Here is a 14,696-nt window from a genome sequence, read left to right on the forward strand (position 1 = left end):
ACAATCGCGGGCGTCGGTTTTTGTTGGTCTCTTCGGAAAGTTTGAACTCCGCAGAAACAGGAACCCAAACCACTAAACGACGTCGCCTCAGTTCCTTTAATGACAGCAACTGGCTTCCCTCGCCAATTAAATGCGCTCTTTTCACAGCCTTCTGTCAGTGAAGTTGTCCATTTCCTCAACACGGAAATATCTGAATCACAGTTTGAAGCATCGCTGATCGCAGTCGCGCGGTTCTGTCACCTACAATCTTCGTCTTGTAGCATAGCGAAAAGACAGGAACTCCAATATGTCAAATCTTGGCTCTTCTCTTCCGGATGCGACTGCGGCGGCCGGTAATTTTTGCACCTGCATTTTGTTCCAGAAAATTTTTAGAATGTGATCGGATGTTTTTGTGGTTAGCTCGGATTATACGTAGTTTGGAGCTGCATTTTCTTACTTGTTGTTGAGTTGAGTGTGCGGTGTTGGAGATGATTATGATCGGATTTTTGCTTTGGTAGAGCTGTGATAGTGGTTGGGAATTAATGTGAATAAATTTGTCCTTGTTAGATAGAGTTGATAGTTCTCGTTTTGGCCTAGGGAATATAATAGTGATCGGCAGCTGTTGGAGTTCTTATCAATGTTTCTTTGGTTGTGCCAATCTTTCTAATATTCTCTACCAAAAAATACATAATGTTATTGGAAGTTCTTGTAGTTAGTTCGGTTTACGTGTAGTTGATGTTAGTCAGAACTGTATTTTCTTACTTGTAGTTGCGATTTTGAGTTAAGTATGCAGTAGAGATAATTAGGATCATTTTTCTGCCTTAGTAGAGCTGTGATACTAGTTGAGAGTTGATGTGTATTTTTTTTTTCTCGTTTGATAGAGTCGATGGAATGGTTCTCGTTTCTGTCCTTCGAAATATAGTAGTGATCGGCAGCTGTTGAAGTTCTTATCTACGTTTCTCTTGTTGTGCCAATTTTCTACTTTCTGTACCAACAAACGCATTATGTAATTGGAGGTTTTTGTTGCTAGTTCGGCTTACATGTAGCTGTTAAGCGGAACTGCATTTACGTTGCGATCTTAGATCATTTTTCAGCTTTAATATCAGTTGAGATTTGTTATGAATAAATCCATCCAAATTAGGAAGCATTAATAGTTCACGTGTTTTCCTTGAAAATTAAGCAGTGAATGGCAGAGTTGGAGTTCTTATCTATGTCTCTGTCGTCGTGCCAATCTTTGAACTGTGCGCTCAAAGCAAATCTCATAGCCGGAGATAATTATGAAGTGGAAACTGCAATTGCTTGATTTTGGATTTAGTTTGCATAATAACGAGGATAAGAGCGGTAGATTGTGGAAGGTGAAATTGGAAGTTTGGTGAAAGCATGTTCGTGATCATTCTTGAAAAATGCTTTGACGATTAACGAAATAGATAGATTTTAAGGCTAATGCTTTGACGAGCGTGACTATTTGAATACGCCTTTCCCCTGCACTTTTGAGAGATGAGTTTCAGCTTTTAGTTGAATCCTTTTTGTGGGATTTTCTTTCAAAGCTTCAACGTACCTTCAGTTATGTTCAAATCTTCATATTTGTATCAAACAATTTGCAAATAAAGCTATAGAAGTCCTGGAGAAGTCTGGGCTGAGTGGACATAGCAATTCAATTAAATTTTACTAAAACGATGAAAATGATTTGTTTTCCGCTGAAAACCAGAACGCAACAAGATTATAGCAGTTCAATGATATCTTAATTTTGGAGGCATGATTTATAGTTTCACACTTTCGCTCTGGTCTTCCCATTAGATGTTTTTGTTCTTGTTTCCTGGAAAATTCACTACCTAGCAAACTTAACAGACCTCTCTCACCTGTTGTATATGCAGAAAAGCTGCGCGTTGGTTTCCTAGGTCTGGGAATCATGGGTTCACCAATGGCAGAGAATCTTGTAAAATCTGGGTATGACTAGTGAAGATGCCTTTTCCTTTGTTTTCCCCTCTCGATCCCCCTTCTAGATCTGTATCATTAACTAACAAGCGTTTCCATAGTATAGGTTGATTTAGTTATAATCGCAATGTCATGTCCTTTTTTTGTTTTAAAAATTATAGAATTTCTCCCTCAAGAACTTTGAGTAATCGAGTTGAAGAAAACCGATAGCACATGCTTTATTTACTTGAGTTAGTTTTCTCTTGCTATCATCTACCCATACATCTTTTTAATATGTTGTCTCTTTTTGCTTGTTGTAGATATGATGTGACCGTCTGGAATAGGACCAAGAGCAAATGTGATCCTCTTATCAACTTGGGTGCAAAGTAAGTTCTTGATATCTGCATACCTAATACCATTATGCCAACAAATTGCATACCATTTGAGGTATTTTGAGGAATTGATTTCCAAAATACATCTGTGATGTGGTTAGACATTCTTGGAGCACAGGGCAGTGATAAGAATTTTATTTAGTGCTTGGGAAAATAGGATTTGAGAGGGAAGGAAAAGGAGAATTGGGGGTAGAAACTCAGAGAATTAATTTCTCAATCTCGTAAAGTATTTGTGTCTGGCAAACAAGGAAAGGAAGCATATATTTCATTGAAGTGAATGGGATATCCAAGACCCCTAAAAGAAATTATGAAAAGAAAGTACCAGTAGCTCTGATAGTGTGAGAATAATTAAAAAGAAAACTATTTAGAACTCCAAAGAGAAGCAAAAGTGAATTCTAGTTCTAAAGCTCGCAAGGATCTAAACAGCAAACCGGATATATGCTTCTATTGCATTTCTCATTAAATATTCTAAAAGGACAAGTATGTAATGGTATTCAACTAGAACGCTTGCTTTCTTTTCAAGCAAACTCCTCAAAGATAAAACAGAAGACTTTCTCCAACTGAGAAAGAAAACATAGAATTCATTTTGAAACATCTAAAACGATCCACCAAGCTTTATTGGAATACTTTAAAGGAACAAGTGATTCATATAACCTTGAGAAGATTTGGATAGCAAGTAGTAGTTCGGCTAGACACGAACATTTGGATTCCTTTTTTGTACTTTTTATCACTAGGATTTATGCGGGAAAATTGACCAGAGAAATTTTATCCTCGGAATACATGATATGATCTGAGTATGGGTAGGTTAGTTTTGTGAATGGTCCTCCAACCGACCAAACTCTTTTGCCCTCAATGGAAGAGGAGAACCCACCATCTAAATATTCCCTTCTTTTTCTATTTATTGAAGAATTATAGGTTTCGTTTATCTTTATCTTTTTTTTTTTTTTTTTTTTTTTTAAATTTCTTTTTCAAAAATATATTATGATATGGTTGCTAATATTTTAACAAATTTAACCGTAGTAAGTGGTTGTTGATATTTTAACTAATAAAACTTACTTTAGTAGGAAATATATATATTTTTTCTTTACTTACGTTTTATTTATTTATGTATTTCTTAGATTTTAAAAGCTTATCACAATCCAGATAAAAATGAGAATGATTTTTTAAAAGGAGAAATAGATTCCATTAATGAATAATAGAAGGAATAGATAAAAACGAAAATAATTTTATTTTTGTTGTTTTAATAATGAAAAGTGTAATATATCATACTAATTTGAAAAAATAGGTCAATTAGCTTCAGAAAAAGATATGTGGATAGTTTCAACTTATCTTAAAAATCATTTCTTTACCTCCATCCACAGATTTTGTCCGAGTCTTAAATTACATAGCTTCATAAGTTATTCTCTTTTGGAAGTCCTATCTCCAAAAATATTCTATGATTTGTATTTAAAGGAGACAAAGAACTTGAAGTTCATAGATAAGTTCATTTCTGGAACTCGTGTAAACCATGTTGGAGAAATAATCGGCTCATATTTACTTGTTCCAAGAGACCGACATTTTCCTAGTTACAAAATTACATTTACCCATAACATTCCATGAATGAGAGAAATAGTAACAATGCCTGTCGTTCCGTATTGCTCTGATTGTTCCATAGAGATTAGCAGTTTTCGAAATACTAAACTAAAAATAGACATGCATTTGAAATGAGTTCTCGAATAATGTGTTTTAATAGGAAACGAAACTGTTTCAAAGTATCCAGTGAAACACAGAAAAGGGGAGACTATCAGATCCCTTTGAAACTAGAAACTATCGGTCAATTGGTTGGTACCCTTGAAGTGTTATAAAATCGTTCTCAAATTTGCTATAATTAAACAGGAAAAATTAATTACAAAAGTATCTAGATAATGAGCCCGCGCAGAAACACCCAAGGAAACAAACTTTATGATTTCCTTCCCATATGTGAACTAAACTTATCTTTAAAAATATGGCTTATTTGATGAGAAACGCTAACCAATTGAATTTAAGAATCCTTATAGTTTTGCCAACCCTAGATCATAAATGCTATAAGACAATTTCATCTCAGGTAAGAGGGAAAGCAAAAATAGAGCAAACTTGTTTCTAAACTTAAGATTCAAATCACTCCCTAAGATAGCTTTATTAAGACTAAGATAGCTTTATTAAGACTATTTGAATGAACCTAGTATGCAAATCTAAATATAAGATAGGTAAAGTAAGTTTCTCACGACCTTCCGGTTTAGAAGACTCAATTTTATTGAAAGATCATGACAACAAATATGAATTCTAAAGCAATAACATGAATGAATATTTATAGCCTTGAAAATAAACCCTAGAATAACCTAAGGTCAATTGTAAGATTGTAATTCTCGTCGTCAATACCATAATGACTATTAGCTAATTATAACTTAAAACATGTTTGTTTCTGGAAATGAGTGACCTACAAAGGCAATTGACTTGTGTTGTTGAAATTGGATCATGAGAAGATTGTGTAGATGAAGAGGAGACTTTCTCCTTTAGGATTTTTTAGAGCTACTTGTAATATGGGGAACCTATCAGAGAAAACAAGAAGATGAAAAGAGGAAAGCCGTTTGAAGAAGCTTTGTTGAGTGAATATGCTAGCTATTGGCTGTTACAGACTACTCTATTCTCAACTACACAACGTTGAAAACAATATTGTAAAATTGAAAAATATAATGAAAGCTCCCTAAATCTAAGAATTAATATCCTAATTGACCGGCCTAAAATTTATAATATATCCCAGATTAATTGAAACTCCACTTTAATGAAGCATATATTGCAATTGAGTTCATTAACTACAACTTTATTTTGTTGTCACTTTGGAACAACATGTATAGGTAAAATCTCTCATCCATTAACATTGAATGTTCTAGAATATTCATTGCGATTTGTGTTAACTGTCTAGTCCATTCTAAAACGTTTTAGAATCTGGGTTCGTTGAGAGTGTTAGAGTAGATAGTTCATAAAGGAATGGTCCGAGGAAGTTCTGAATAGCAGCTAGATAGGCAATGACTAGATTGACATAATTACTTCTGTGTTGGCTTTTCTTCAAATTTAAAAATCACTCCATATACGTCATGTCCATTAATGGGATATTTTAATGAATTGCATTTCAATTGTTATTTGTCCTTGATGTGCTGCATTGTTCTCCCATACAATTGTTACTGTAAAACAGTGGCTGTTCTTACACTCTTAGTCCTCTAAGAAACTCCTTTCTTTTCCTTTTATTTTTATTGTTATTTTCAATCAATCATTTTGATTGACGTAATTATGTGCTAGAAATCTAGATTCTTTTGAGTTTCATTTGATTCTGGTATTTTACTCCGATGCTTCAATTATAATTGAACAAGTCCGCTGATGCAGATATCAGCCTTCTCCTCAGAAGGTGGCAGCATCTTGTGATGTCACATTTGCCATGCTTGCTGACCCTGAAAGTGCAGTGAGTATTTTTTTTTTGTTTTTTTTTTTTTGTTCTTTTCTTGATAGGAAATAAATTCATAGATGGTATTAAATTTAGAAAAAGGGTGAATTCCCATCCAAATGAAGTTGAAATCCTACACCCCATGTTGAACTCAAGAAATTTAAGAAGCTTATTTCAGTCTTTAACTTTTTTTTCAAAGGAGGAAAGTTTACTTTGATTCCGCCCATTCTAACAGGAATCTCGATGTATTTCCTCTCCTTGTTTAGGATCTCAGTTTCAGTCAATAATTCTTTGGCTGTCTGGTAGTGTTTCTTTCAAGCATTCGGCATCAGTGTGGTTCGACCTTGAGTTCTATGATTGAGGAGTTGTTGCTTCATCCGCCCTTGAACAAGAAGGATCGTTTTTTTCGTAAATGGTTGGCATTTGTGCCTTATTTTGGAGTTTTGGGGGAGAGAGGAATAATAGGGTGTTTAGAGGTGGGAGCAATCATGTTGTATACGTCCTTTTGGGCGTGGATGTTCAAGGGCTTTTGTGATTATCCGTTAGGTTTGATCTTGCTTGATCGGAGCCTTCTTCTTTAGCTTGACTTCTTTTGGGTTGGTTTTTTTGTATGCCCGCTGTATTCTTTTATTTTCTCTTGGTGAAAGCTCGATTTTTATAATAATAATAAAAAAAAAATAAAAATAAGGTTTAACAACTTGTTCTACCATTTTCAGTTGGATGTTGCTGTGGGAGAAAATGGAGCTGTGAGTGGATTGAGCCCAGGAAAAGGGTATAACTGTACTTTCATTTTCACATTAGAATATCATCTTTTCACTTTGTCTTACTAAATTTTGCATCTGTTATCTAGTGCGGAAGCAAATTGCAGTGTTTTTTTCATTAAATCTTTCTCCAGCCTGCCGACTTCCGTTGAGTTTTCAATTCTTCATTTGAATGCTTCCACGAAGTCCTTCGATTTATTTTATCATCGTGTAGACATTTTATCGCATCCTATTGCCATTGGCAGGTATGTGGATGTATCAACAGTTGATGCTGCTACTTCTAATTTGGTTAGTGCACGTATAAAGGATACGGGAGCTCTATTTCTGGAGGTAGGATAATATTTATAACCAAGCGTACTACGAGCAGTTACCAATTAGAATGAGCATTCCAGGACTGCTTGCCGGTGTTCATACTGTAATCATTGACATTTGAACGTACTAATTGCAACTTTTTTCTAGGCTCCAGTTTCCGGCTCCAAAAAGCCTGCGGAAGACGGACAACTTATATTTCTTACTGCAGGTCAGTAACTTACATCATAAAGGGATTAACATATTATCACGAGTCATATTCATTATAGAAAAATTCTATTCACATCGTAAACTTCATACAAGAGATTGCAGTAGTTTGTAGCGAGTGCCGAGGAGACTATTGCATTATCATCGAAATTCCAACGTTGAGCTGTATAGAGTAGATTCATCAATTACATTTATCCTACTGCTTTCTTTCTGTGCCGTCTCCTATGTATCTCATTCATCTACTGTAAGAAGACTAGAATAATAATGTAGTGGTTCCATCTTCAGGTGACAAAGCTCTGTATGAAAGAGTTGCTCCGCTTCTGGACATCATGGGCAAGGTAGTAAGAAATTCAAGTTACTTGACTTACTGATTTGGTGAAAATTGCTGCTTCTTTCTTTCATTCTTCCGTTTGTACATTTTATTTTCATATAGTCAAAATTTTATCTTGGGGAAGTCGGAAATGGAGCTGCAATGAAGCTTGTCGTCAACATGATCATGGGAAGGTTCTGTCCCATATTTTATCTTCTAATTTCTATTTGGCATTGCTGCGAGTTAGTATCTTGACAATAATTTGGTAATTATTTTCTAAATATTTGTAGCATGATGGCCTCATTCTCCGAAGGATTGCTTCTAAGTGAAAAAGTAGGACTTGACCCAAGCATCCTTGTACAGGTATTCCCCCCAGAACAAAATTGTGTTATAGTTTATTCTCAATGCTTAAGCCTGCGAAAAAAGTCGAATAATTATTCTGGCCCAGATTGAAGTGTAAATTTTTGGCGTCATTACAGGTTGTTTCACAGGGTGCCATTAGTGCACCAATGTATTCACTCAAGGGGCCATCAATGATTCAATCCCTTTATCCCACTGCCTTTCCTTTAAAGCATCAACAGAAGGTAATTGTTTTAGTTCTAGCAACTCTATACAAGTCTTGTGTATATAACTTCATTCTCACTTGGCCAACTGTTGGCAGGACTTGAGGCTTGCTCTGGGTTTAGCGGAATCCGTTTCGCAACCCACCCCTATTGCTGCAGCTGCAAATGAGGTATACAAGGTAGCGAAATCTCATGGACTTGGTGATCAGGATTTCTCAGCCGTCATTGAATCATTGAAATCAAAGATGCAGCAGCATTCATGAACCGAGTAATCAAATTCTCAACATTTCACTCCTCATTAGAAACAGTTGCACGCCGTTTAGCTTGAATAATATTGGATTATAGGTCATTTGCAATATCAATAGGAAGCACTTCCCTCTTGAATTTTGTACCTCTGCGTGCTGTTGTGTTCATTTCTGGTAAAGCAGATAGTTAGAACATTACCTTAATCGGTTCACGTGCTATTTCATAACTTTGGAATGTTGTTAGATTGGATCAAAATTAGATAATCTAATAATACCAATCGTTCATTCCCCTTGGAATCCACATGATAATTCAAAAGATGGAAATAGATGTCATTGCAACTCTGAGCGAACAATTTTCGTTTTTGTTGTAAAATTTTGTAATTAATTATTTAATTTTTTAATGATAATTATTGAACCATATGGAAGATTATGTTAAAAAAAAAATAGTCTAAAAAATATGAAGTATATGAGTAAGGTTGGATGTCTTGTATTGGTAATACTATTGATACATTTCACTTTATAATGTTATAAATGATTTGATCCAAATCGTTCGCGATATTTTATCTTCGTTCATAAATTCATTAATTAATACGATAATTCGATCTTAATCTTATGTGGGTAATAAACTTCTGAACGCTTGACCTTTGATTTGTGGCTTTTATAGTCGATTCAATAAACTTATCCATTTTGGGGACTTGACCAAATAGGGAGATTGATAACATAAAGTCAAATGAAATTCACTCAATTTTTCATTTTGGGGACTTGACCAAATAGGGAGATTGATAACATAAAGTCAAATGAAATTCACTCAATTTTTCAGATAAGATTAAATAAATGAATAGTTGTCTTTTAAGTACTAGTCATTTGTTAGTATAGGATTATAGTTGTCTGGATTTGAACAATGAACCCCTTTTTTACTAATTCGAGATAGGCTTAGTTTATAATTGATAAGCAAATTATTTATTAGATAATTAGTGCTACTCAAGATATAAGAAATAATTATAGGAATAAAACAGGTTTGTAACTTATAATTATAATACTCTTAATTGATTTACTTGTAATAATTTTATTCATAGACACAACTATATATATTATATATATAGTGAAAGGACTTATATTAAACTATAATAATAATAAAAAAAAAGAGTGTCGATAAAAGAGACCTCGTGCAATAGTGATGATGATAGAGAAGAATGAGAGACGAGAAAAGAGAGGAGAGAGAAAAAGGTGTCACATAAGTTTCCTATTAAAAACTTAAATTGAGAGTAAGAACCAAAATATTACTATATTCAAAATGTTAATGTTAACACCAAAAGTGTAATTTTCTCGTAAATAAATAATATATTATTTATTACAAATTCTAATTTACCGATGGAATACAATTCTAATAAACACATATCACATCAAACAACCTCTTATTTGATATTAGACGTGCAAAATTTTGAGCTTCTAGGTCGGAGATTTGGTATATGCAAGCTCTATAATATGATAAACTTGCTTTGGATCGCTTATAGTCCACCTTAATTCTATATCATTCTTTTGTATCATAGTAATCAAATAATAAATTTATTATTCGGTTTCAAATAAAATAAAAAATTGAAATAAAATGAAAATAATTTGAGCATGAAATAAAATAAAAGAGGTGACATATTTTTATTTATAAATATATATTTTAAACCAATATATTAATATTATTTATATATTAATTAGAAGAAGCACTTTTGGATTAAATCAGAAAAAAGTGCCTTTTTCATTATTTCCATCAAAATCAAACCGCGTTTACAAGGATTTGGTAATCGAACTCTTTCCCATGGTTTTGTTTGTGGGTACGACTCTTCCACCCACTTCTATGGCCTGTCTGGCCGCTCTCACAACCCGAGTTCATCTTCCAATCTCCTCATTTTCGATTACCAGAAGAGGATTTTCTGCGTTTCGACAAATCGCCCGACCTCGCCTTCAATCCGGTGAGCTACATTTCTCACTGTTTGCTTTGATGGATATTCGATTCTGCTATATGATCTCTACGCCCTCTTTCTATTTCGATTCGATTTTCTTCACTATCTCTGCTGTTTGTGTCGACAGTTTATTTACTTTCCACTTCAATTGTTTCGTATTTCATGAGTTGTCAAGCTGGGGATGGGGGATTTTGCATGGCTCACTGTACTTGCGATTCTTTTCTACTTCACATTGCTCTAGTTTCATCTTGTACGGCACAATCGGTTTCTGAGTTTTCAAGAGGAAAATTGTACGAGATTTTCCTGATTACTCTATCCTACTCTATTTTGTTGATCAACTGCGAGAATTGAAATTAGGCCTGATGTGGAATTGAAATTAGTGGGTTTGCGTATTATGTGTGGTAATTCTTTCTTTGTATCTACAGTTTCTGGTGGCGACATTGGACAGCCGTTATCTGCCAATGAATCAGAGATTATATTTACAGGTTCGGGTACCAGCGAAGGAATCCCACGAGTCAGCTGCCTGACTGATCCTGTAAAGAAATGTCCGGTAGGTTATTCAATTTCTGAGCTTAAGTGAACTTGCTGGTTATTGTCAATTGTTTAATAGTGGCTTAAAGTCCTTCCGAATGAGACGATCGTAAGAATGAAACTAATGGCACCTACTAGTCGTGGACTTAAGTGGGAAGGTATTGTAGGTTACAGAAATGTGGGTCTGTGACCTTTGTGTTCAGTTTATAGGTTTATGATTTTTTAAGTCGGTGTACAGTATTAAAGTTGCTTTTCATAAGTACAGGTTTATGTAATGTGAGTATATGTAGACTGTAGCATCAACAAATCTATGTGCATCCTAAACCCACCGCTAGTAGATGTTGTCCTCTTTGGGTTTTCTCTTCTAGGCTTCCCCTCAAGGTTTTAAAATGCGTCTGTTAGGGAGAAGTTTCCACACCTTTATAATGAATGTTTCATTCCCCTCTCCAACCAAAGTGGGATCTCACAATCCACCCCCCTTGGGAGCCCAGCATCCTTCCTGGAACACCGCCCGATGTCTGGCTCTAATACCATTTGTAACAGCCCAAATCCACCACTAGTAAATATTGTCCTCTTTGAGTTTTCCCTTCAAGGTTTTAAAACGCGTCTGTTAGGGAGAGGTTTCCACACCCTTATAAGGAATGTTTGTTCCACTCTCCAAACGATGTGGGATGTCACAATAGACTTGACTTCTTAACTTCAAGTTATTAGCCTAACTCATGATCTAAACAACCCTTAACAGCATTTTATGATTTTCTTATTTATTTATTTTAGGTATGCTTCAAAGCTGCAGAACCGGGCAATAAAAACAGGAGGCTTAATACTGGTATCCTAGTTCGATATGCTGGACCTTCTGGAACTCGTAACATTCTTATTGACGTTGGGAAGTTAGTACATTATTACCTTATGGTTTTATTTCTTAGCCTTTATTCTGTACGTTAGTGCCTTTCTGATTCTTTTTCTATAATCATGGGAACTAGGTTAAAAGTTTATCTGCTGTTGCAATATTTGGATGGTGGCTGTTGTGACAATTCTATACTTTTCGTGCAGGTTTTTCTACCACAGCGCTCTCCAATGGTTTCCAACATTCGGGTCAGTAATTGGTTATTTAATTATTTATTATTGTTATTATTTTTGCTTAAGTTCAACCTTTTCTATAGAGTAAACTTAGGTAGCTACTTGGTTGCTCGTAATGCTTGGTTAACGAAACTAGATTAGGTGGGTCTAGATGCACTTCTATTGCTAAGAGCGTTATAACCCAAGTTAATTTAGTTTTATGTTTATTTGTAATTTTTGAAAGGGCAATCTGTAAACTCATATATCTTGTAAGTCCATGAGTTCAAATTTATCGTTCCTCTGTTATAACATGGAAAGTGAAGTGGTCTATATATGCCAAATGAGGATTCCATTTCCTTTCACTTGGGGCGTTCGAGCAGAAGGTACCAGGCAGGAAACCTTCTTTCGCGTGCCATTTCAGATTCTGTTTCAATAGTTTCAATGCAGTAATCAATTACGCTACATTTCAAGTTGTTGTCCTGTTTATATTGTTGAGTATGACATAGTGTTGCTTTCTAACACGATCATATGCCATTCTCGTTTTAGTATGATTTTTGTCTCATCATAAAACTTGTTGCATTTCTGCCAGGATAAGAACAATTGATGCGGTTATTATTACTCATTCTCATGCTGATGCAATTGGAGGTCTCAAGCATCACCTTGCAATCTAATCTTATTTTAGATTATAATAAAAGTTGCAATTCTAGAGTACATTCTTTTACTTCATTCCTTCATTTCTATATAAACTTCAAACTAATCATTGACCATTGTTTCTTGCTCTTTCTTTCTTTTTTTTTTTTTTTTTTTTTTTTTTTTTTTTGCCTTTTTACTATCAGGTCTAGACGATCTTCGCGATTGGACAAACAATGTCCAGCCTTCCATTCCAATTTATGTGGCTCAACGTGATTTTGAGGTTTAAATTTTATAGTTTAATTCCAATTTTTTTTTTGTAAGGCTAAATTATATAATATTCCAACTTTGCCCTTTGTTTTAAAAATACTTTTGTTCTTTCAAAAGTTGCAATATTACACTTGATTTTTCATAAACATTTCAAACTACCATTGGAGTAGAAATTCTTTAGAATATCTACAGAAATTGAGAATTAAAACGATGTGACGTGACCTAGAATGAAAATTTGAAAGGCCACACCATTTTCGGTCGCCTCCACATGTCCCAATTTCCACCTTAATGGATTTATACTCCAAAATTAGTTTGGAAACGTTCATGAAAGTTCAAGAGTAATAGTTTAACTATTGAAAGAACAAGGACATTTTTGAAACAATGGCAAAGTTCATGGGTATTTATTATAATTTAACCCTTTTTTATTTGATAAATTATATATAGTGGAATTACTTTAGGTGATGAAGAAGACTCACTATTATTTGGTAGACACAAGTGTGATCGCACCTGGTGCTGCAGTTTCAGACTTGCAGTTCAATATCATACCTGAGGAGCCTTTTGTAGTCAGCGGTTTGAAGGTAGGAATTGTAATTTTGAAGGGATTTGTTTTTAAGCCTCCAAATTCTTTAATGGAATTGAATTTTATCACCAGCTTTGTTTGCATGCAACGTTCAATTAATGAAAGCAGAAAATTCCTCAGAACATTTTCGTTTAATTCCTGATTAATCTTTTGTTTTTCATTTCACTTCTAATGAACCTGGCAGTAAAACCGCACAGGTTTCTGATTTGGGATGATTTCCCAAATCCTAGAGCTGTATGTAGGATTGTTCATCTGAAAAAATGATTATGGTTTTGTTTTAATCTTCATAAAAAAGCATACAGGTCTATGATGTTGTACGATTTCCCAAGTCCTAGAGCTGTATTTAGGATTGTTTAAACTTTCTCAATTAGTTCATTACAGTACGGAACAGAAGTTAAGTTATGAGAACTGGCGAAGCTTTGAAAGTCATGATTATTGACCTGAAATGCAACTCTCAAGTCATTCTGATAGCTATTTACTCATTTTCGTTCTCTCGTTTCAGGTTACACCATTACCAGTTTGGCATGGTCGTGGCTATCGTTCGTTGGGTTTTCGATTTGGGAATGTTTGTTACATTAGGTAAGTAAGGAAAATAGGCTTCTCCATCACAAAATTATCTCAGAAGCATTAATCAGCTTAGGATTAACAAATACTTGTCTGCTTTTCTGCTTTTCTGGGCAGTGATGTTAGTGAAATACCTGAAGAAACTTACCCACTTTTGAAAGATTGTGAAATTCTCATAATGGTACCTATCTCTTTCTCTCTTTCTTCCATTAGAAACAAACATAAAGCTAGAAGAGAATAATAGTTATGATTCGGTTCACTTTCAGGATGCGTTACGCCCCGATCGATCTTCTTCCACCCACTTCGGGCTTCCAAGAGTAATTCTTCACATTCATTCTATGTTTCCTAAGCATAATAAACTAAAAGAAAGAGAATCAAAGTTTGTTGTTGTTCTTCTTTTTCTTTCAGGCTTTAGAGGAAGTAAGGAAAATACAACCCAAGAGAACTTTATTCACTGGTATAAACTGCATTCTACTTGATTCTACTCCTTTTATCGATTGAATTCATTGCTGTAAATCTTTTATCTTTGTTGATTTAGAGTCTCTGGTTTGAACTTAACTGAAACTATTTGATATGAAGGTATGATGCATTTAATGGATCATGATGAAGTAAATGGATATCTGTTGAAGCTGAAGGAGAGTGAAGGTGTTGATGCTCAACTAAGCTACGATGGGCTTCGAATATCAGTAACCCTCTGACCTTCATCTTAACATTTTATTACATTTTGCATTTTGCCCCATTCATTGTTTCACTAATTTTAACCATATCAATAAAATGATATTCATCTATATAACATACAAATACAGGATTCTCTAAACCCATGACCTCCTCTTTGTTCTGACTTTCTTATGGTTTTCTAGCCCTTCTCTTCTGTAATTTTCATTATATTAACACCATTACTTTGGTTGGGGTGAATTTTGTATGACTTTTGTTCACTCTTCTGAGGCTCATAACTTTTGGTGTTTGGTTACAA

At 34.5% G+C, this 14,696-nt stretch overlaps 2 protein-coding genes across 2 annotated transcripts; both read left to right on the plus strand.

Moving 5' to 3' along the window:
- Positions 1-123: 123 nt before the first annotated feature.
- Positions 124-8,434, plus strand: LOC111789681 (glyoxylate/succinic semialdehyde reductase 2, chloroplastic). The gene is made up of 12 exons (XM_087122731.1): positions 124-332; positions 1,854-1,926; positions 2,214-2,279; positions 5,685-5,760; positions 6,459-6,514; positions 6,749-6,833; positions 6,963-7,023; positions 7,305-7,357; positions 7,453-7,523; positions 7,620-7,692; positions 7,809-7,913; positions 7,991-8,434. Exons 1-12 carry the CDS (start codon positions 287-289, stop codon positions 8,153-8,155), a joined length of 930 nt encoding a protein of 309 aa, XP_086978857.1. The 5' UTR covers positions 124-286; the 3' UTR covers positions 8,156-8,434.
- A 1,467-nt stretch (positions 8,435-9,901) lies between these two features.
- LOC111789766 (Metallo-hydrolase/oxidoreductase superfamily protein) lies at positions 9,902-14,696 on the plus strand. Its single transcript, XM_023670449.2, has 12 exons — positions 9,902-10,101; positions 10,518-10,642; positions 11,398-11,510; positions 11,674-11,715; positions 12,269-12,324; positions 12,516-12,592; positions 13,038-13,157; positions 13,662-13,738; positions 13,841-13,904; positions 13,990-14,040; positions 14,132-14,180; positions 14,303-14,696. The coding sequence occupies exons 1-12, from the start codon at positions 9,948-9,950 to the stop codon at positions 14,419-14,421; spliced, it is 1,047 nt and encodes a 348-aa protein (XP_023526217.1). The 5' UTR covers positions 9,902-9,947; the 3' UTR covers positions 14,422-14,696.

Source organism: Cucurbita pepo, chromosome 3 (assembly GCF_057944985.1).
Source record: "Cucurbita pepo subsp. pepo isolate OVF chromosome 3, ASM5794498v1, whole genome shotgun sequence".
NCBI lineage: Eukaryota > Viridiplantae > Streptophyta > Magnoliopsida > Cucurbitales > Cucurbitaceae > Cucurbita > Cucurbita pepo.